The sequence below is a fragment of the Oncorhynchus nerka genome, linkage group LG18, assembly GCF_034236695.1.
Source record: "Oncorhynchus nerka isolate Pitt River linkage group LG18, Oner_Uvic_2.0, whole genome shotgun sequence".
Lineage (NCBI taxonomy): Eukaryota > Metazoa > Chordata > Actinopteri > Salmoniformes > Salmonidae > Oncorhynchus > Oncorhynchus nerka.
The window spans coordinates 55,326,892-55,351,172 of NC_088413.1; the positions used below are offsets into that span (position 1 = coordinate 55,326,892).

Genomic DNA, 24,281 nt, shown 5'->3' on the forward strand with positions numbered 1-24,281 from the left:
ATACTTCTCCTTAACCTGTTTGGGATAGGGGGCAGCATTTTCACATTTGGATGAAAAGCGTGCCCAGAGTAAACTGCCTGCTACTCAGTCCCAGTTGCTACTATATGCATATTATTAGTAGATTTGGATAGAAAACCCTCTGAATGATGGCTGTGAGTATAACGGAACTCATATGGCAGGCGGAAACCTGAGAAAAATCCAACCAGGAAGTGGGAAATCTGAGGTTTGTAGTTTTTCAACTCTTGGCCTATCGAATACACAGTGTCTATGGGATCATATTGCACTTCCTAAGGCTTCCACTAGATGTCAACAGTCTTTAGAATCTTGTTTGTTGCTTCTACTGTGAACGAGAGGGGAATGAGTCAGAGGTCTGCCAGAGAGCCATGAGCTGGCCACGCGTGTTCATGTGAGAGCTTGAGTTCCATTGCATTTCTGAAGACAAAGGAATTCTCTGGTTGGAACATTATTGAAGATTTATGTTAAAAACATCCTAAAGATTGATTCTATACATCGTTTGACATGTTTCTATGAACTATAATATAACTCTTTGAACTTTTCGTCTGAACTTTTGCCTGGACTTTGTTTACCAAACGCGTGAACAAAAGGAGGTATTTGGACATTAATGGATTTTATCGAACAAAACAAACATTTATTGTGGAACTGGGATTCCTGGGAGTGCATTCTGATGAAAATGCTAATTAGCATCAAAGTAGACATGCAAGACTACAAATCCCTGCAAGCTCCCGCACGTCATTTCTAGCTGACACCTTTGCTAACAGGTATTGTGTCTATTTAAAACTTGCACAGGACAGTTCACAGAATTTTGCCAATTTATTCATTACTAAATTTAGCTAAAATGAGTTAATCCAGAGATTCTTACCTTTGATCCGGCAGTCTCGTCCAGACCATCGTGGCATTTGTACTTGTTTATGATAGCTACATCCAGGCTGTATCACAACCGAACGTGATTGGGAGTCCCTTAGGGCGGCGCACAATTGACCTCATGTCATCCGGGTTTGGCTGGTGTAGGCCGCCATTGTAAGTAAGAATTTGTTCTTAACTGACTTGCCTAGTTTAAAAAAAATACAAAACTTAGCTAATTAGCATTCCATTTTGTAGGGGAATATATTGATAAGTCACTTTGTCCTAGAGATTTACACGGTTATCAAAACGTCATGCCAGGGTAAGCCTACACGAAAGTGTTTCTAAAATCCCCTATGGGAAAAGTGAATGGTGGAAAAACAATTGGAAGCAGTTCCTCCTCCTATGATATAATGGTAGTCCGCAAACAAACGTTAAAGGTGCATGCCGCCACCTACTGTGGTGGAGGGTGTGGTCAATCACTGTTTACATCATTAGCTCCACATTTCTAAATCCTCCTACCCAACTCAGTACTTCTAATAGACCCTTCCCCATTCTCAAAATCCCTACCAACCTCAATGACCCTGCACTTCAATCTTTCCCTCTCTTTAAGATACTTACAATATAACATCACATGCTACCGTTTCATCGACTACTCCAGACACAAACCATTCACAAGCTTGCCAACCAGATGTAATGACAAATTCAATGTACAAAGTCCTAGATGCAATCGAGCAAACTTTATTCCTAATCTGACTTTTGAATATTGTTCTACTGACCTTTCTTTGGAGGGCATATAAATGCTGGCCCTTGGGCTCAGAGTGCCATCTCTTCTGCCACACGTCTATCAAAATGGCTCTCATCTTACATTTGGCCTCACCTTATTAATATCAATCATATCTAATTTCAAAGCTCTTTTGGTTATCTGGTCTACAATTTAATCCCCTTTGGAACCATTTCCTTGTTTGACCGTTAAGTTTTATGGGTATTATGACTCATTCTGCACTACTCGATTGCATGGTTTGTTTTTGTTTTAAGAACTAGAAGCATAGAAATTGCATACATAGAACAGACCGCTTCTTAGATTTGCTTTCAATGAGACACTTCTATAACTCAAATTTCTATGGTGAAATTGGTCTCTTACTTAAAAAGTTACACATTGCAGCTTCAAGTGTATAGATCTATTTTGGATCTCTTTTTTAAAAAGTTTTTTTTAATGCTTTCAGGCAATGCGATTAATCACCGTTGGACTAGTAACCGGAAGGTTGCAAGTTCAAACCCCCCAGCTGACACGGTACAAATCTGTCGTTCTGCCCCTGAACAGGCAGTTAACCCACTGTTCTTAGGCCGTCATTGAAATTGATTTGTTCTTAACTGACTTGCCTAGTTAAATCAGTTAATGTTTAAAAAAAACTCTGACCGACTCTGCCTGTCACAAGACAATGATTTAGGGTCCTGTCTCTTTAAAATGTCAGAACGTTGACGTAGTTCGTACCTTGGACAGGGGTCGCTATCATGTGTAGCTAAACCGGGCGTTTGTAGTAGCAGAGTCTGATATATGTTTTAAATTTGAGCATAATGAGTGTTGTTTTTTTAATATATACTGGGTCAACAAATATAATTGAATATCACGTATAAGGTAGGAACTAAATGATCTCATGACATTTCTCTAATAAAAGGATAGAGAATTATAAACGCTGGGGCATATCACCCACAAGTTATCCATTTCTCAAGTATGAAAACGCACATGTTAGTGAAAGCACCAATTTGTAAGTCGCTCTGGATAAGAGCGTCTGCTAAATTAAATGTAAATGTAAATATGGATTGATCAATATTTGTATGGTATTTCACTGGCTAGTTTCATAGGCGGAAATCCCAGGGGGACGGGGGACACACGACGCCCCCATCCTGGGAAAAATATGATTTGTCCCTCCCCAATATATCACTGTAAACATAACTATGTAATTTCAATAATATTAATAATACGCAATGAAAGCACTTATTAATGCCATGGATACCCCCACTCTCAACTTAAACTGGTGACTAAACTAAGATTTGTTTAAGACAATGGTATTGCTGTTGTGATTAATTGTGTAGTTTTGGGTACCGGTAGTTAGGAGTACGGCAAACACCTTATTTATTTTCTAGGAGACAGACTGTGAGGTAGTGAGGGTGGTGAAAGGGAACGAGCCAAGGAGAGCGACTTCAGAGGACAGTATCACAGCCACGGCAGGACCAGGTGTCAACCTTGTTGCCAGCTGCACCAGTATAGGGGACAGTGGCACAGCATTGTCCAGTTACCTCAGTGATGGCACAAAACCATATCAGCCACAATTTATAGAACCGCAAACTCTTGCCAACAGAGTGTTGACGTTTCAAGAGAGATGGTTTGGTGATTTCCCCTGGCTACATTATAATCCATCAATAAAAGGAGTGTTGTGTTTTCACTGTAGCCAAGGGTTTTCAAGCCAGTCATCTTTTGGCCAAAGAGCAGATGCTGCCTTCATTAGTGCAGGATTTAGGAACTGGAGAAAAGCCATTGAAAAATTCACAGCACATCAAAACTGCCAAACCCACCGCCACTTTGTAACTGTAACAGCACACCAGCTAAATCCAATCAGTGTCCAGTTATCCAGCGCGTGGGGTAAACAGCAGGAGGACCTAAGGCATTGCTTGATGAAAATTGTTAGTTCGGTGCTGCATGTAGTAAGACAGGGACAAGTCTTTAGAGGCCACATGGATGACAGTGGGAATTTATACCAGCTTTTGAAACTTAGGGCAGAAGAGGATGACCCCATTTTACTGAAGTGGTTAACAGAGCGTACCACAATGTACACAGGCCCCAAAGCACAGAATAAAATTCTGAACATCATGGTCGTTCGAGGCATTGCAGCTGAGATCAGGTCTCTTCCGATTGTACAATTTTTATTAATTGTTGATGGTACTCAAGATGTCTCTGGTGCTGAACAGGAGAGTGTCTGTCTGCGTTATGTTGACCATGACCTTGTCCCTGTGGCAACTGATGTGTTGTTGAGGATAATTTGCCCATGTCTGGCTTACGTGGGCAGAGTTACGATGGTGCCTCAAACATGGCAGGAAAATATACAGGTGCACAGGCAATTGTGAGGAGGCAGCAGCCATTAGCCCTCTATATCCATTGTGGAGCACACTGTGTAAATCTGATTACACAGGCTGGCTGCTCAGCCTCCCCACTGATCCGAATTCCCTTTCCTGGGTCCATCAGTTAGGTGCCCTCTATGGCCAGCCTCTGCTGTTCTTGGAGAGCTTGAATGTCTAAACATTTCACTGCAGAAGAAAACTCAGACTGTCTCTGGTATGCAGGCTGCAGTCGAGTGTGTGCGGTCATCTCTTAGGGGCACGAGAAATGACGAAAGCTACCTTGCGCTGTATGAGAAAGCAACAACATTGATTGACTCTATTGAATCCATTGAGACGCACTCAAGACGATTTGCTGGTAAACCAGTGGATCACTATAGGGCAGATTTTTTTTTACATGTTGGATGGTGTGGAGGTTCAGTTTGGCGACCGTTTTGACCAGGACAGTCTAAACGTCCTGCAAAAGTTGGAAAGAGCGCTTCTCACGGGGGAGTTGGATGAGTCTCTAGATCAGTACCCAGAACTGAACATAGATTCTCTTTCAGTGCAGATCCCTCTCTTTCACAACAAATATCCCTGTAGCAGCAGGCGAGAGGCAGCAGAGGTCCTCAGGAGGCTTCCAGTGGAGATGCAGGGGTTGTTTGACAAAGTTGAGGTGCTGATCAGAATTTTGTTTGTGGTGCCAGTGTCTTCATGTGAGGCTGAGAGGAGTTTCAGTGCACTCCGCAGGTTAAAGACTTGGCTACGGGCTAGCATGGGCCAAGAGATACTGAACGGCGTAGTTGTCTGTAATGTACATAAAGACAGACTGGACAGTCTCAAGGGGGAAAATATCTGCCAGCAATTTGTTGGATCCATTGAAACCTGCAAACGTATGTTCTGTTCTTTTGTTCAGTAGTGTGTATAGCAGTGGTTCTCAACCTTTTTTTGGGTACTGGAACCACTGCATATTTTGAGACAAGGCAGGCAAGGTTTTGAGCGGTCCTCAGGGTCCTCCACCCCCACTATATTATATGTAAACTTACTGGAAACCTTGTGGTACTGAATACATTCATTACACTTTTTTTTATTTCACGGACCCCTTGCAATTAGTCCATGGACCCCTGTTTGAGAACTGGTGTAATTGATATTTCTTCTTTTGTTTAGTAGTTTTTAGTACATGACAGTACACTTACAAATTATTTATTTCATGTTATTTTATTTAAAATTGCAAACATTGTGCGACATACTTGTCCATAGCTGCTGTTTGAAGAGTTGAGACACTGACTGAAGGATATTTTGGTTGATTTGTTTGGGTTTTTCATTGAAGTACTTATTTTGCTTTTAGAACTGTACTTATTTTAAGCTTTTTGTTATTGTAAAGATATTGTAGTAGACTCAGGCCAGTGGCACATATTTAATGACTATATAAATGTATCAGAAAAAGTCAATTCAATACGGAGACCAACTTTGTGATGGTTCTCAATGGAGATTATTTTAGATGTGATCACACCATGTTCATTGTATTTATGAAAACTACACCCATACAGTGTACAGTACCATTGCCACCTACTGGCCTTTCTTGGTATTGCTGGTTGTAAGTAAAAAATACCTGCATACATACTGGACTGATAAGGAGCACTGCTATAACTATTATTATTAGTAGTATTATAATGATTTAAACATTTGAACAAGTTGGGACAACCCTTCAGTTAACTACTGTACCTATCAATTATCCAGTTGTAGGAATTATGGTTCCCCAATATACATTTAACATATTACAACGTATCCTGTACATGACCATATGATCATTTATCACTCCAGTGTTAATCTGCAAAATTGTAATTATTCGCCTACCTCCTCATGCCTTTTGCACACAATGTATAGACTCTCTTTTTTTCTACTGTGTTATTGACTTGTTAATTGTTTACTCCATGTGTAACTCTGTGTTGTCTGTTCACACTGCTATGCTTTATCTTGGCCAGGTCGCAGTTGTAAATGAGAACTTGTTCTCAACTAGCCTACCTGGTTAAATAAAGGAGAAAAAAAATAAAATAGAAAAGGCTATATGTTACATCACTACTTTTGGTGTCCCTCTAAGGAATTGCTCTTGAGAAAATGTCATGTAATTGACCCCTCCAAGGTTAATATCAGAATTTCGCCCCTGGTGACAGCAAATAATGTGCGGTTTAGAACCCAAATAACAGTACATTTGGGTGAGATACATTCTTCAAGACACTACAAAACATTTAAATAGATATAGAAGGCTTGGGAATGCTCATAAGAAGCTGATTCGCTGGCTTGGAATTCTGCTCGGGAAACTTGCTAGTCACCTCCTACTAGATCACATCGCAGTCAGCATCGCCTCTGTATTGCTATTGGATTTGGCTGGTGCGTATTCATTATCCAGTATTTTCTCAACAATTCATCACCACACTATGGAAACCATGGTTACCCATTAGCTTACACAGGCAAGCTAACTTAGTTAATGGAGTCTAGCAACCTTGCTGCCAGACAAGTTCCAACCCTCACTTCAGATGAAGGGTTGTGTGTTTATACAGCAGCTAGCTGCCACATTAGACATGCTGAACAATCATTGACGGCAATGCCAAGATCATTGATATTGGACCACTACCAGTGCATCCTACAGAAATGTCTAAATGTACAATTAGCTAGCTATATTACCACACCAGGCTTTGCCACGGAGCAGGGTTGTAGTGGTGGAATTATCCCCCAAGCCCTGATCCAGGGTCAGGTTACAGAGGATTTAAGAAAGTGTTCACTTCTCCGGCATCTTTTTATTGTAATAGTCAATTGTTATTACTTCCAAACTCACTCATAGACGTCATGTCATGCAATTTGAGTGTAGGACACTTTTGTGGTAGTAGTTTATGCCTGCTTGACCACAACCTTTTGGCTGGAAGAGTACAATACATTTTTTATGTATCCAATAAATGCAACATTTCATATGTCGACAGCATTTCTCATTCACAAAAATGTGACTTGTCTCTTCTCTTTTCTCTAGGCTGTGCTGTGTGACCAGATCTCACCATGAGTTCCAGAGTGTGTAATAACTGTGGGGGCACGGACATCGATGTGGACCAGGCCAGAGGTGATGCCGTGTGCATGGGCTGTGGCACTGTCCTGGAGTACAACGTCATTGTGTCTGAGGTCCAGTTCATGGAGACAGGAGGGGGAGGCTCCTCGGCTGTGGGACAGTTCGTAGCTGGAGACGGTGGGTGCAACTCGACTGTCAAGACATGAAATAATGACATGCCGTAATAAAATGAATCATAATATTCTGAGAGGTTGGTTATAAGGAGTATAAGAAACTCATATATCCCATTTTTCATAAAGTTTTTCATGACATAATGAAGTTAGTCAATTGCATTGCAAAATTACATTTGAGCAGGGTGCATGACATTCCCCACCCTCTCCCAGACCCTTGCACAGACCTTGTAATCTGCAGTCCCAAACGTAACCCAGTGATGTGGCCTGGCCCATAGCCCCTGGATAGCCTCTCAGCTGATTGTTCAGAGAGGACAGTCACTTGTTAACTGGCTTTCTGGTGGGGTTGGACTTTTCTGGCACATCTGTTTGATGTTCTCCTGAATCCCCACTAGAGTGCAGTGTTGTATTAACTTTAGTTTGAGATGAGCTCACTGTCTTTGACCAATTTGTTGTCATGCGGTGTTGTCACACTGAAAAAAGAAAAATCTACTTTTGTGTCCAATAATATAATACAATGCTGTATTAACATTTATATTACCATTTTTGTAATTGAACTATAGCAGATGTTGATGAATGCCTGTTTTGTAAATGTTAAGATTACACTCTTGGGGTGTCATGTCTCTTATTCTCCTGTGTATCTATAGCCTCTGGAAGGAACCCAACTTTTGGAGAAGGGTTCTATAAAGGTGTTGGAAGGGAGTCCCGGGCCCAGTCCCTGCAGAACGGTGAGTCAACATTAAGGGTCAGCACTTGCATTCCTAAAGCATGGGTGTGCATGCATCACGAGGACTAATTGCACTTACAACAGGCCTAATAACAAGTAAATATAGGTGTGCTAGGAGATTAACCTTTGTTTTAATGTCTTTCGATGTCTTGGGGAAAAAAGCATTTTGCCTCATGCTAGACAGACTAAACTGATACCATCTGCTTTACATGGGCCTCTGCCCCTCTGTAAGTGGCTTCCTTATCAGCACTTTATTTCAAAAGCACTTATAAAGTGGTTTTGCCTTCACCAACAAACTTGGTAGGGACAACCCATTTCCTTTATGTCCAATAGGAGGTAAACAGGGTGTGTCTACAGCAAATCTTGGTTGGCAAAGGCAAACATCCATTGCGTGCTGGAATGCCTCAGGAAAGGGCTGATGATGTCATTTCCTTTGTCTGGTAAGACACATTCAATTAGTCTGTGCTCCCTGGTTTGATGATTTCCTGTCATTTTTGTTTAGTCATGTCTATTTGGAAGTTAAATTCTTTTGGCTGAGTAAAAGTATTGTACTCAGTTATCTCCCAGTCACCTGTAGTCATCTGATGTGTCTCCTGCTGATGATCAATGCTGTTAAGTGCTGATGATGAGAGAGAGAAAGAGCGAGACGTGGATACAGCTGTGTGTGAGTGTGAAAGGTCTGTCATGCTGTGTGGATTGTCTGTGAGAACAAGAGTGGTGCTGTGATGGAACGCTCTCCTCCATAAACATCCACAGTGTCTCTGCTCTTTCTCACCCACCAACACACTGATTAATGACTGGAATCATCCCTCCCCACCGGCACGGCTCCCCGTCACCCGTCCCCCGCCCCAACTCATCACGTCTCCTCACAATGACTAACAGGTTGCTTTTCCTATTGCTGGAGAACATCCCATATGTCCTGCGGTTGACCCATATGGCCTCAATATATCTCCAGTGTGGGAGCTTTCCAACTTCTCCCTGGCAGGGTGGTTAGATTTTATCCAGCTGTCACAGTAAATGTACCAGATGGTAATGCTGGTTGGGGTTCGGAAGAAGTTTAGACAAGGCCTGTATAGAAATCAGGGTCTTTAGTTTTTCAGACAACTTGATGAGATGAGGGGAATGTGGAGGGAGTGGTATGAGTAATGCTGGTGGTGTGCGGATGCTCTGTAATCTCAAGACATTTGTTCAGCAAAGCAGGGGGAATATTTTAGCGCAGTAAGATTTTGCATTACTTCAACAGCAGCAGTAGTTTCCCACACACATCTCTCAAGTACTTGTGTGTATTGACTGGGATATCTGCTTGTGTATAATGTCTTAAGTGTTTGCATGCAAAATTCATCAGGCGAACAGAGGACACATGGTTCTGGAAACACCTGAACCTCTGTTACAGTAATTACATGCCCTGTCAGTTGTGTGTATATTTGTCAGTCTACTCTGTTTATTGTGCACCTGAGGGTGCGTCTTGAGTGTAGGTGTGTACGAATACGACATGCATGTGTGGGCTATGTAATGACATGCCTGTGTTTGTGTGTCTCCAGGGAGACGTCAGATCAACACGCTGGGCCACCAGCTGCAGCTGAACCAGCACTGCCTGGACACAGCCTTTAACTACTACAAGATGGCTGTGTGTAAACACCTGACAAGGGGCCGACAGGGGGCCCACGTGGTGGCTGCATGCCTCTACCTTGTCTGCAGGACAGAGGGGACACCTCATGTCCTTTCACACTGCAGAGGGGGGAGTAACAGAGGAAGGAGATGAGTGAGGTGAAAGGGGAATGCAAAATGTTTATACTACAATAAAAACGTTTTATATTTGTAACGTTAGCTGTAGCATCAATCTCCAGGAGTTGTAGTAGTTTTGGGCATGAATTGTGTTAATGCCCTGGTTGTGTTGTGCTCAATACTAGGGCTGCACAATATATCGGTGAGCATATCGGACTCGGACAATATTAGCTAAAAATGCCAACATCGGCCCGATGTCTAGTTTAACGCTGATGTGCAAAACCGATGTCTAAGCTGACGTTCATGCCTACATAACTTAAGTAGATGACGTAATGACGCCACAAATATAGCGCAACACAGAACAAAAGCAGAAAAATACTAAGCGCACACTTCCAACAACTAAACAAGTTCAAGTCGAGCAGTCATATATATATATATATATGAGTAAGAATTTCAGCGAGACAACTGAAAGGTGAAATCCATTAAAGCAAAGCTAATGGAATTCATTGCCCTTGACAATCAACCGTTCTCTGTCGTGGATGATGTTGGCTTTCGCCGACTGGTCGAGCCCCGGTACTCACTATTTTTCACATATTGCCCTACTGGAGTTACACAGTATTGTTGAAACTCACATCCATGAGCATCACGACTGACATTTGGACCAGCGATGTCAGCCCCATGAGCATGCGGAGTCTGACAGCACAGTGGGTCGACCAGGATTTAGTCAGGAGGAAAGTCGTATTGCAAGCTCAAGAATGTGCTGGTTCTCATACCTCTGCTGCCATTTCAATGGCATTTGAGAACATGTTTTGAAACATGAACAAACTTCTAGCTCCATTTGAACAACTGACTGGAGAAATAAGCCAGTCGACTGCAGCAGACGTGATACCCTCTGTCATGGCATTGAAAGGCCTGCTCAACAAAACTGCCGACAGACTGTGGGGTTAAAACTTACAAAAGTACTCAAGGCTGTGAACAAACGATTCGGTGGCATTCTCTCTGAGCCTCTTTACGGTGTCGCCACCATGCTCGATGCTAGGCACAAGGACTGCTACTTCGATGTAGACAAACAGGTTTTAGGTGAAATGTTACAGACAGAGCTGGACAATATGGAAACGGACACAGTGACAGTGCGCACAGAAGAAGAGAGGCCACAGGCAGACAGAACCTTCACTGCTTGACATGTATGATGAAATCCTGGTTGTGAATGAAACGACTGAACAAATGAACAACGGAACAGCACAGCAAGTAAGTGAAATAAATAGGTTTTGATTATGTTTCTCTGGTAATGGGGACATACGTAAATGACAACAAAATAACTTTTTGGTCAGTGTGGTGTGTAACCTTTATTTAACAAGGCAAGTCAGTTAAGAACAAATTCTTATTTACAATGACGCCCTACTTTGGCCAAACCCGGACGAAGCTTTGCCAATTGTGCGCCGCTCTATGTGACTCCCAATCCCGGCCGGGTGTGATACAGCCTGTATTCGAACCAGGGACTGTAGTGACACCTCTTGTACTGAGATGCAGTGCCTTAGACCGCTGTGAACAATTTAACTGTACTAGAATGCTAGAGCAAATCCTTCCCTATTTACATTGTTTACGTGTGTGTGTTTCAGTGTTTGTTGGAGATGGAGTATTTGATCAAGTAAAAATAGCTCTACTTCCCTTTCCACAGCTGGGGAACAGTCTGTAGTACTGTCACAGAGGACTGACATGATAAATTGAGAATGAGGACACGAGGCAAATCTTGTTCAGTGTGTCTAACAGCTGATGTAGCTCAGCGGAGGGACGTCTTGATATTTGTGATGGAGGCTCAGGGAACCATCAATTAATACATTTAGTGGGATCGTTCCCACAGGTGCTGTTGTTGGTAAAGGTTTAGGCTATGGTCACATCCATGATCTTGATGAATGACAGCCAAGTTTTCACATCATAATGAAACCATCACATTTCACGGGCAGGGCTTGGAAGTAAGCTCCCTCTCTCCTTCCCCATACTACTGAAATGGCATTGCTTTAAGTGACTGTTATTATCTCTGAGGAACTTGTTATTATTATGATGACCGATTTTGAGAGAGTCGTCCGTAATCTCATCTCCAGACTGTGGGATTATTTTTTTCCCATTTCAGTGGTGACCATAACCCCATTGTGAGGCTTTTTTAAAAGGGTTGTCTCAAAATCTACTTTGGCTGCCGTTAGATGGGTGTACCTGTCGCCACAGAAACGGATGCAGGGTGTGTGTCGGTCGTAGGAGACGGGTGTCTCTAGAAGCTAATGGGGGTGAGTGCTGGGGGGAGTTCAGAGGTCACGGGGTGGTTGATTCCCCCAGAAGCTGTCGCTAAATATATTTACAAATGCTGCTGGCCTGAGGTGACACTTTTTACTATCTTGTGGTTTTAATGACTTATAAGCCACATCATTCACAGACATGCTGCTTGACCTCAGCGAAAATCACATTGTAGGATTTTTTATGAATTTATTTGCAAATTATGGTGGAAAGTAAGTATTTGGTCACCTACAAACAAGCAAGATTTCTGGCTCTCACAGACCTGTAACTTCTTCTTTAAGAGGCTCCTCTGTCCTCCACTCGTTACCTGTATTAATGGCACCTGTTTGAACTTGTTATCAGTATAAAAGACACCTGTCCACAACCTCAAACAGTCACACTCCAAACTCCACTATGGCCGAGACCAAAGAGCTGTCAAAGAACACCAGAAACAAAATTGTAGACCTGCACCAGGCTGGGAAGACTGAATCTGCAATAGGTAAGCAGCTTGGTTTGAAGAAATCAACTGTGGGAGCAATTATTAGGAAATGGAAGACATACAAGACCACTGATAATCTCCCTCGATCTGGGGCTCCACGCAAGATCTCACCCCGTGGGGTCAAAATGATCACAAGATGATCCCAGAACCACACGGGGGGACCTAGTGAATGACCTGCAGAGAGCTTGGACCAAAGTAACAAAGCCTACCATCAGTAACACACTACGCCGCCAGGGACTCAAATCCTGCAGTGCCAGACGTGTCCCCCTGCTTAAGCCAGTAGATGTCAAGGCCCGTCTGAAGTTTGCTAGAGAGCATTTGGATGATCCAGAAGAAGATTGGGAGAATGTCATAGGTCAGATGAAACCAAAATATAACTTTTTGGTAAAAACTCAACTCGTCGTGTTTGGAGGACAAAGAATGCTGAGTTGCATCCAAAAAACACCATACCTACTGTGAAGCATGGGGGTGGAAACATCATGATTTGGGGCTGTTTTTCTGCAAAGGGACCAGGACAACTGATCCGTGTAAAGGAAAGAATGAATGGGGCCATGTATCGTGAGATTTTGAGTGAAAACCTCCTTCCATCAGCAAGGGCATTGAAGATGAAACGTGGCTGGGTCTTTCAGCATGACAATCTCCAGATCTCAACCCCATAGAAAATCTTTGGAGGGAGTTGAAAGTCTGTGTTGCCCAGCAACAGCCCCAAAACTTCACTGCTCTAGAGGAGATCTGCATGGAGGAATGGGCCAAAATACCAGCAACAGTGTGTGAAAACCTTGTGAAGTCCTCTGTCATTGCCAACAAAGGGTATATAACAAAGTATTGAGAAACTTTTGTTATTGATCAAATACTTATTTTCCACCATAATTTGCAAATAAATTCATTAAAAATCCTACAATGTGATTTTCTGGATTTTTTTTCCCCCTCATTATGTCTGTCATAGTTGAAGTGTACCTATGATGAAAATTACAGGCCTCATCTTTTTAAGTAGGAGAACTTGCACAATTGGTGGCTGACTAAATACTTTTTTGCCCCACTGTACTTTTTTCAACCCTGTGATCGAGATTTTGCACTTTGACATTTATCCCTAATTTCTAGAAATGAAAGCGTTTCTGAATATGATTGAACAGTCGCATAAATATGATTGAACATTAAAGTTGTTTCCTTATTTTTGTTGTAAAATTATACATGATCCCATACCCACATTGACCATGAGTAGTACATCCAACAAGATGGATGTTGGCCCGTGCAGTATGTTGTGCTTTGTAATTAAAGCCAGGGACTGTATAAATATAGGTCAATTTTTATGCATATAAAGTCAGTGTTAGGGTGGAGGGACATTTCTCAGAGACACTGCTGGTCAGTTTTATTTTTATGCTCCCAGCTGTCCTTGAAGAGCTGACCCACCCCTCTGGTATTTGAAGGGTAGGAGTGGAATGGGGGTGCCTGTCCAGTCTAGGGTCAGTGTGCTATGTGTAGATATTCCACTAATCCCCCATTTGTGGAGCCTCACCCAGGCCAGTGCAGTAGTCACCCCCCTCCCATGGGAATGCATGGTGATCTACATCCCCATCATCCGAGGCGTGTGCTCTCTAATCCCTGGGGACACTATGATATGGACAGGGTCCCGGTGGAGGCTGCTCCAGGCTCTGTCTGGATTGACATGTGACACCTCCACTGTTGGTTGCTATGGTCCTTGGCTAACAATGTATTTGTTGTGTGTACAAATGTTTAATCGGGACCCGTCTCCTAAAATAGATCAGACTGTGGCTGCCATAGACCCAAGAGTGTGTCTGGTAGAGACCTCAACCCCCTAAGGTCTGGAGCGTTAGCCTGGAGGAATGAGATGACGGAGCTGGACTAGAAACTAGAGCTTTAGTCATCCCCTGGTCTGGAAAATCACTGGTCTTTCTAGATAGTATGCCAGCTAAGCATTAAGTTACACTTACTATACCAGATTTGATCACGCGCTACTCATGTTATGTAACTCTGGATCATGTATCTTTACGAGGACATTGTGGACTTGACAGGGTGGGTTTCAGTGACAGTTGCACTACCTTCATGTATTTCTGGTCTTAATCTCTTCCCTGTCTTTCCCCCACAGGTAAATGTTTACATCCTGGGTAGAACCTTTCTGGTGCTGGCCAGAGAGCTCTGCATCAACGCCCCCGCCATAGGTACCTATCATCTGCCTCCCATACTCCATTTGTTCTTATTGTAAACAAAGAACTATACAGTTGAATGAGTGTTTTCGGACAAATGCTGTTGGTTGAAGTGTTGTCTTTTTTTGCTGAGGACACCTACAGTATTTACCATTCATTAAAAGTCTGAGCTAAAATTGGTCACTTCGCTACAACAAATATTTGGAAGCAAAGTTGTCATGATGACGTCTTGACCACATCACTTTTACCAGCTTGGTTGTAGCACTCCTCAGTGTACCTAGACACTGAATAATCCCTTGAGTAATAATCCAACCAAAACAACAGATTTCACACATGCAGGTGAGTTGTATAATAACGAGCAGCAACCTCTGTGGCTTCTCACAAAATGTTTATGATTTTCTGCAGGTTCGTAAGCTCTCAAACAGGAACATCATGGTTGATCAGCATCAAGCTGCAAACCATTTAACTGTGTTTTATGTACAAAACAACATTGCAGAGACTGTCCACAAGTGCAATATGACTTTTTACAAGGGACTGCTTTTTGCAGCGTTAATTAAAATAATACAAATAACATTTTTATTTTAAATAAATAAGATAAAACGTTCCTTGACTTAAAAATAGTATTTTGTTTAGTCTGACACTGTAGTGTCTTAATGCTACATTATTTATAAGGCTGCAACATATGGATGTACAGTATGGTCTATATGTTCTCTACCTCTCCTTTTATGACCAATCCAGCTTATGCATAGAACACCAGCTCCGGGATCTGTCCCCCCTGCACCCCAGTCCCGTTGGTACTGTCCGAGGAGCACTGGAACTGAAAAGTCACTTTTCCACACTGCACCTCCGTCATGCCCTCCTGGCCAAAATAGCTCAGCTCATTCCCGTCCAGCACGACACTCACTGTATAAAAGGCATCCTGCTCCACTTGAACTGGGTGTTCAAACCACACAGAAAATGTACTGCTTGATCCGTCCGACACAAACTTGGTCAGGTTCTGTGCTAGGGTCACCCCTTGCCGCTTCAGTTCAATCTTGACACTGTACTCAGCCTTTCCGCCACTTGACCCGTACAGACCCAGTCCAGCGATAAAGATCCGCTTGTCCACTGCAAACTGGATGCTGTCACAGCGGCCCCTGTAGCGCCACTGGTTGCTCCGGTAGGCTGACGACTGGAAGCGGTGGCACCTCTGGGGCGCCAGGCCCTGCCTCTGTGCCAGTGGGAAGTCCAGTTTGGGCTTGGTGGCCGCTGTGTACCACAGGAAAATGTCATGCGTCTCCTCCAGTGTCAAGATGTCTGACTGGGCCGCCCCATCAGCAAACTCCTCCAGGGTCATAGTGGGGATGCGCACCAGGTAGAGTGCCTTGCCCAGGACAGATCTCTTGTTGTGGGTGGTTGCCCTCAGTCCTTGCCTCTTACACTCAGCTGTGGCCCAGCTCATCATGGCATCAAAGACCACCACCTCCTTGGTGTTGAGAGTCTCTCTCTGCAGGATGATCTTCAGGGTCTGCAGGTCGATCTCACAGAAGCCCTCGGAGCCCAGGGCCAGCTCGGCCTGGGCGTCAATCACCTCCCAGCAGCGCTGTGTCAGCTCAGGCTCCTCAAACAGACGGCTCTGGGACAGCAGCACACAGGCGTTCTTGGCCTCCAGGCTGGTCTCCAGGAAGGTGACGCAGGCCTTGGCCAGGGCTGGTACAATGTACTTCTTGGCAGCGTACAGGGTAGCCAGCACGGTGTCCGCCTCCAGGTCTATCGCATCACTGTACATGTAACTGAAGGGAACAAAATGGAGGAGGAGAATGAGATTCTGGTTTAGTAAAGAAGGCAGACCAGCATGTGGAGAATAGGGATAGATATTAATTTTGAAGAAAAGAGGTAGAGGACTTGGCACAGCTTGCCCTATTTTCTCAAGGGGATAAAAAAGAAGCAATGTCTCATTGCATTGGTTTCGGATTACATTGTTATAGAATCTACAACAAAAAGAGCCATTTTATGTTCTCTTCTGCCTATTACCTTCGGGTAAATCATTGGCTTTGAATATTTTCTTCAAGATGAACAAAGAGCAAAGAAACCTGAAATTACAGTGCTCTACACTACTGCCCATGCCCTTTGGTGCTCTAGCATTTTGGCACTTAACTAACCCGTCTTGCTTTGGCTGAGTAATAATTTATTTTGAAGTGACATTGTGCTTGTCATGTATAGTATTGGTTTAGTATGAGGAGCGAGTGGCTTACTTCAGCAGAATTAGAAAGGCAGCAGGTTCCACGTCTGGGATATGGATTTCGGACTCCTCCTCTGCAAGATCCCCGTAAAACATGGCACAGAAGACGGAGCTACCCACTGCCAACACATACTGGAGGGAAAGACAAACGGACATATTAGTCACTCATCATATTTGTGATGGTTCTGAAAAGTAAAACTATTTTTTCAACTGGAGATGGAGCTTGCCTTGTGCACTGGTACTTTCTGAGATTCACCAGGGGGACCAACAATTAAATGTATATCGGCCATGAGTTCATTGTTGAACATCAAGGCATTCCTAGAAGGGAGAAGATTAGGTATAATGACAACTTGGGATATTCCATATAGGGCTTGTTTTTTGCCAGTCATACATATATTATAGCCTGCACGATGTGATTCTAATTATGGACATAAACGACATACTAGGCTATTGTAAACCAAGTCAAACTTTTACTAAATAGAAATAATTAATAAGTAAATAGTTGACTACCTCTCCCGTAGCGTGGGGTGAGAGGACTGCCAGCTGGGAGGATCGACGTTGTTGTTGTTTATGTTTTGCTGGGTGGTCGGTGTTGTTGCAGTGGTTGTTGACTGGGTGACCTGCACATCGCTTTTCTTGTCACTGGCGGTCACCGTAGTACCGTTGTTGGTTAGATTGGTGGTCGCAGGGTACAGTTCTGCAGCCATCTTCTTCTTCAGGGACAGGGTTAGAATCTCATAGCATACTGGTAAACTGCCTGTGTGTTTCCCAGTCTTTTTAGACTTTTTCAGTGTTTCTGGAAGTAAGAGTAAAAAAGTCAAACACTTCATGATCCGACCATGATGGAGCAACCTGCAATCTGCTGTTGGCATCGGCACACAAAGCGTTGATCCCTTTCCTATAAATAAACCACGAACTCTGATCTACTGTAGTAGCTATTATTCTGCGTTGACAATTGATACACAAATCGTGTCATTTATAGAACTATGCTGCATAAATTCGGCGATTATGAAGTCTACTAACCCCGAATCAATTGTAAGAGCAACATAAACAATATCCGTCCAATTGGGTTGTAATTCCAACTTCAAGCTGAATACTTTTTTTCTCTTTCTCATTTCATCCTCTTGTTGCCGCAGAGTTGTCTCCCCAAAACGTATTATGTTCTCGCTTTTCGAGCAGATGGTAAATCCATATAATCGTTGCTCGCTTAGAGTCCGCTGTTTTCCTGAGCAAATACTGGCAGATGTTTTTCTCCAAAAGCTACTTATCAACTAGGACAAGGCGTGGGTTACTCATTAGCTGCAGTCTGGATACGATGTGAATTGTCATTTTTCGGGGCGAGAGTTTTAGTTGCTGTCTATTTTTTTAATATATTTGGTGTAATCCTCTCGGACGCCCAGCTCGCTGCCAACAAATCAGATTTACACATACCGTCAACGTCAGAAGCCCAGAAGAGCCTCCCCCAAGCCACTCACCAGATAAAAAAATTAAGGAACTCACCAGCTCCCACTCAAATTCACTGCAGCGTCCGACTGATATAAACTGTTACAGTGAAAATAACCCGATCATTGTTTCTGATGTAATAATAGCCTACATTTTTTTAAAATAACTGATTATAGTTTGTGTAATCACTGTGTAATTTGGCTTGAAACTGTTCATGTCAAATGCGATTGATTTAGTTGTGTAATAGCTCCACTCGTCAGAAATTAGACAAAGTTTGGGATTTCGCAAAATTAGTTGAGCTTTAACCTTTATTTCCTTTTTTGTATTGCTGAGTTAACATCAGCCGCACCACTTTTTTTCTTTTTTATTGGATGCATGGCACGTGCAAAATCTGAGCGCACGAGACCACACTGGTGTTTACCTTGGGTGAATGTGGGCGCGTTAGATCATAGAGGGGATAGTTCCTGAAGTTTACTTCATTAACTTGAACAGAGCCAGCCCAGCAGCCATGTTAGATTCGAAGAGGTTGGTTAGGGACAGGGGTTGGGGTCTGGCCATATCCTATTACCAGTCAGAGGGCTCTGCTGCTGCCAAAGGGATCATTTGTCTTCTTGAGGTACATTTTTGTCAGACTAGATGCAGGTTGGGATGCGGACTGCACATTTCGGTCACAAACAAAAGGGGAATAGGGAAAATTGCACTGTCATCTAACCCTATACCTAAACACTATCCACAAACACCCACCACACCATCCCAGTACTTCGGCCCTAAATGATCCCATCCATCTGCCTGGGAGAATGGAACCCCTTCTCTCAACTTCCTGTAGATCTTCTGTACTTAAATTACTTGCACCAAATATTTATCTGCTATTTATCGCCCTGTCAAATCACTCACCTTTGGGCTATCCTCTACTCTCTTCACTGCCTGAGCATAGGAAACTTTCTGCCCCACTCGAACTCTGGCGGTCTTTCTCTCACAGGGCACTTCAGATCCCCAGCTGCATGGGCGCACCTACAATTTTGACACCATGCTTTCTCTATCCCAACTGTACACTAAGACATCATTTGATCCAAGTGTAACTATTTGTTCTTATTGGTCACAATGTGATCCACTGGGAATGATATGATGATATCCAGTACTTATTATATTTTCATTAAAGAAGACATACCACTTTCTGATCAATGTAGTCTACACAGAGTTGTAAACCCTGTATAACATTGAGACATCTGCAATGTATATATTAGCATATTAATATTGCTTGTCTTGGTTGGATCTTGAAGAGTGTATCATTCTCATTCTAGACCCCTGCCTGTACATCCCTTGCTTTGCTCACATGCTGGAGTTTGGGGAGAAAAACCATGAGGTGTCCATGACATCACTGCGACAGCTGCAGAGGATGAAGAGGGACTGGATTCACACTGGACGGAGGCCATCAGGACTGTGTGGCGCAGGTAACCATGAGCAACAGTTAAATCACACCACACGTTAGCACCACAATCACAGGTAGGCTAACTCTCATCATAAATAACAGAAACCACAGAGGAACCATGTCCACTGGTATCCCACACTACAGGGAACTGTAATCCTAAGTCAGAATTTGCTACAATCACAGGTGACCTTTGTTAATAGGTGACCACTAATCACAAGTAATGCTCATAAGTAACTACAGCCTCCAATCAGCGTCAGTGTATACTGCAGTCTGTTCCCTACTTACTGGACCTGAACAGAACCCTGCTCGGATGTATTGCTGGCAAGACATCTTGAAACTGAAGAGCCAACTTCACCGGGCATGTGGACATTTACGCTCCTATTTTCACTTTTCTCCCTTTCTCTCCTCTTGCAGCTGCAATATCTGAATAATTAATTGCTTATCATTAATCATTGAGAGGATTCGCTTACATGAAGGATGGAAAAGTTTAGATGAGCTTCTTACTCAATAGGAAGTGAATGTGTGAGCGAGACTGTGGGATTGCTAAAAGCCAGCTACTAGAACGTCAGATGATTCAAACTGCTTGTGTAAAAACGGAATCGTACATCCGTCTTTAAACAGACATTACGTTTTGTAACTGACTCCATGCACAGTAGCATGGGTTACTGTAAAACTGAATTGATGATTTATCTAATGACTTAGATTATCATTAATAGGGTATTATGATGTTATTACATGAATATTACACGACATTTGGTGAGTACATTTGTAAATATAAGTGTTGGCAAGGTGTGTGGGATGGATAGTGTGTTTCACCTGTGCGTTTGTTTGTGTTCTCAGCCCTGTTGGTCGCTGCTCGCATGCACAAGTTCCGCCGTACCATCAAAGAAATCATCAGTGTAGTGAAGGTGTGTGAGGCCACACTAAGAAAGAGGTGAGAGCTGCTTGAGAAGCACATTACAGCATCCTCCAAAGGAAATCTGATTAGCCTTGCATGTTCTCACTAATCTCTATGAGTACACTAACACTATTCTTTCTCATGGTTCAGGTTGAATGAGTTTGAGGACACGCCCAACAGTCAGCTGACCATTGAGGAGTTCATAAAAGTGGATCTCGACCAGGAATGTGACCCGCCCTCTTTCATCGCTGGCCAGAGGAATAAAAGAATGAAGCTGGTGAGGAGGAACTGCCGAGAGGATACAACTGTACCGACCTTGTTTATTTATCTTGTCCTGTGTTTTAACCTGTGTTTTGTCCCAATGTGGTACGGTTGTCTTTTTTTCATTCACATGCTGCTCTTTTTTTGTGTCTTTTTTTTCTTCTAGCTTGAGGAAGAATTGGAGAAGAAGATTGGTGATGTTCAAGGTACCATTATGATCCATGTCTAGTCAAGTTTGAACTAAACTCTTCATAAAGTTCCAAAGAGTATAAAGTTAGAGTGGAGTCAGCAGAGTTGTTTGGGTTTTATCTCAACAGGCGAGATCCATGAATACCAGGATGAGATTGAGATGGAGCAGAGCCGGCCCAAGTTGAGAGTGATGTATGGGTCCTATGCAAAAACAGGTACGGCACAGATGGGTCCTGCTGCGCTCGCCAGCCATGCCAGTCCTCCAGCTAGAACCCCCATGTGAAGGAGGGAATATCTCCGTATTCTGCCAGTCTATTGTCGCTAGAGCCTGAAACTTCTCTAAATACACAGAAATTGTTTTTTTAGGTGACCAAATTTGATGTTCACTCAAAATGCAAATGAGAATGTTATGACGCACCTTTGCTGTCTAACTGTAATGGGCTAAACTCTCTAACCATCTGCACCCCTCTAGCTGGTTGTGTTGCATTTTTGTCCACTGCATGGCCTTCAGCAGGGGAGGCCTCTGGCTGTCTGACTGGCAGGCCTGTTGCTCCTCTGCCTGGGCTGGGAGTCCAAATTTCAACACACACACTGGGCTTTTATCAACACTAAGATGGCTGTCATCATGATGATACTTTGACAGCTTAATAGTACCATAGGATTATTGAGGAAATAATTTTCTGCATCATGTCAGATAATTTAGCTGTCAGTTTCATGACGAAACGGAAGTACATGTCTTGTTCTTTTTCTCCCCCTCCTAGATCCCCTGGGAAAAGAGGAGGATGATGATGATGAAATATCTCTTCCTGGCTGGCAGGAGAGGGAGGACGAGGAGCTGAAAGCTGTGGCCCAGCATCTCAACAAGGGCCTGTGTGACCAGGTTCTCCCTGGAGAGGAAGAGGAAGGGTGTGGAGAGAGGCACGAGGAAAGACCTCCACGCAGAGGCCCATCGCTGGTCTCCCTCCTAGGGCCCATGCCCACCGCAGCCAACCTGGGCCTCCCAGAGTCCATCAGCAAGTCCCCCGAAGAGGAGAGGGAGAACGGTGAGCAAACCTGTCGCTTAAGGCGTCCGCATGCTTCAGTTCAGCTGGCGACTAGCCAAAGTCGGCTAGGTGAACCGAACAAGTGTGCTCGCATCATAATATATGCACAAACACTTCCGAACTGTTTCGGCTGGGAAGCATGCGGATGCCTTTCTGTAGATGCTTTTTAAAAATATATATACTGTTTGTTGCATAGGAAATATTCCTTACGGCTACTTTCTCATTTTGATATTCCACTGTCACTCACTTCACCCTATCTTCTATTTCTAGAAATGTCAAGATGTGGGGGTTTTCATAGGTGTGAGAGATGAGGAGTATGTTGACTCTCTCTGATGTGGTGAAGGGGATTGATTTTCATGGGAGTGGGCATCTGGGGAGTGTAGAGAGAAGGTGAAAGGTGAAGTGTTAGTCGAAGGAGGGGATGGGTTAGTGTGCGGCCACTAAGACAGAAACGTCATCTTGACCTTCTATTGTCAGAAGAATGGATTATAAGATGGGGTTCGTTTTAAAAGACGCACCATTCCGTGATCAAAATCGTCTTGAAACATATTCTTTCAAATTAACGGATCAAAAGGTTTTATTGACTGACGTTAGTTTGTTGTTGTACATTTGTCATGTGGATCTCATCCTCCATGTCCGGAACGGGAAAAATCAGTATTAGCCTACATTTTGACTTGTTTTTATGTTAGGCTTTTAATATGCTGCTCTTTTAACATGTGGCTGATCTCGTAGTGAGAGGATGATTAAAGGAAACCAGTGTTGTGTGTGTGTGTGTGTGTGTGTGTGTGTGTGCCTCTTTTGTTTTCATTTGGAGCTGTATCGCTTGAAGATGGCAGGCTGCTAGAGGTCTCTCAGGCCTGGCTAATTGTGGTGGGATTGGGAGGGGCAGAGGTTCAAGGGCTCCCCAGCTCAATCTTTAAAGCATTAAGTGGACAGAGTAGTACCTTGTCATTAGTGTGGTGTCTTTCATCCCCTGTGTGTGTGTGTTCTGTTCTGTTTTCGTGCACTGTTGGTTTGGGTACTACTTAAGGGGGGAGGGGGTCCTTTGAGAGCCTGTTCGTGCGTTTAAGACACTAAAGATTGTTTTAGTCCACTCAATCTGTCATCCATCCGTCAAGCCTGTATTGAAAGGTGGAAACCAGAGGCTAGAAAGATTGTTTTCCTCTAGTCTAGATTCCTTAGTCTCTACACTTACACTTTACAATTGAGTCAGGAGAGAGCAGCCAGTCTTGGCGAAGATTTGTGACTCGGCAGCCTGATGTCTATATCAGAGGTAGCACCACAGGTCTCAGAATGGTGGGGAGATTTTTTTTATCCTGATGGTAACCAGCTAAAATTCTGGAACCTAAGTTGTAGAAGAGACATTGAGGGTTGCCCTATTGCCTGGTGCAAACTGAACTGAGCAGTCGGGCAACTTGAGCCCGCTCTAAAGTTTCCCCTGGTGATATTGTTTTCTGGTTACCGTTATTCCCATTTTTAAAGTGAAAGGCGGACAATTTATGACAACTGGGCAAGTTGACCCTGCTCTGTGTTTACCCCATTAAGGCAGATGGCAAACTGCAAATAATTCCAGTGACCTAAGTGCTCACCAATTGCGTTTGCTGGCCAAGATTACTTAGCACCTCTGAACGTAATTTGTGGACCGACTGCGTACCGATTTTAGAATCATGTGAAAAATGTTGGTGGTCAGATGTCACATTTGGTGCTATGTGTGCGAGTCTTAATAAAGTCCTACCCTGGGGTGTCGCTAAAGCTGTATGTCTTTTACCTACTACACCGAAAGCCTAAGTTTGCTCAGGACGAGCAGCTTGCAAGCCACTATCCTATTGCGCTTGAGCTGTGATTTCAATATTTTAAAATAGAACCAAAGCATAATTCCTCCCTGTTGTGTAATTAAGTGACCGATAAGTTGTGGCATTTCTGCGTGTAAACAACTTATCACATTTTTGGGCAAGTAACCATAATTTTGGGCAGCCAAAAAATACTGCTGACTTGCCTGATGGTCAAGTGCTTTTCAGACCTTAATGTCAATCCCTGTGTAGGGTATGACGGTGATTAATCACAGGGTTCGCTCAAGGTGCTAGAAGTGCTTGAAGTACTTGAATTTGGAGCCCCTGAAAATCATTTCTCAATTTGGTGGTTGAAAACTCATTGCAATTATTGTATCTGAGTTCTTCTGCTCCAATTATAATTATCTGTGATTTTCATTTGTGATCAGTTTTTGTGAG

At 43.3% G+C, this 24,281-nt stretch overlaps 1 protein-coding gene and 1 pseudogene across 2 annotated transcripts; one reads left to right on the plus strand and one right to left on the minus strand.

Annotated features, from left to right (window-relative positions):
- Positions 1–2,302: 2,302 nt before the first annotated feature.
- LOC115146778 (transcription factor IIIB 90 kDa subunit-like) overlaps positions 2,303–24,281 on the plus strand; it is a 51,727-nt pseudogene continuing 29,748 nt past the window's right edge.
- LOC115146149 (BTB/POZ domain-containing protein 6-B-like) lies at positions 14,939–18,204 on the minus strand. Of its 2 annotated transcripts, XM_029688020.2 has the most exons (5): positions 17,814–18,203; positions 17,301–17,586; positions 17,018–17,108; positions 16,804–16,922; positions 14,939–16,341 (listed from the first exon to the last, which is right to left on the minus strand). In XM_029688020.2, the coding sequence occupies exons 1-5, from the start codon at positions 17,836–17,838 to the stop codon at positions 15,309–15,311; spliced, it is 1,554 nt and encodes a 517-aa protein (XP_029543880.2). In that variant the 5' UTR covers positions 17,839–18,203; the 3' UTR covers positions 14,939–15,308. The 2 variants fall into 2 exon arrangements, with proteins under 2 accessions (XP_029543880.2, XP_064860275.1); XM_065004203.1 differs by having other exon boundaries at positions 17,301–18,204.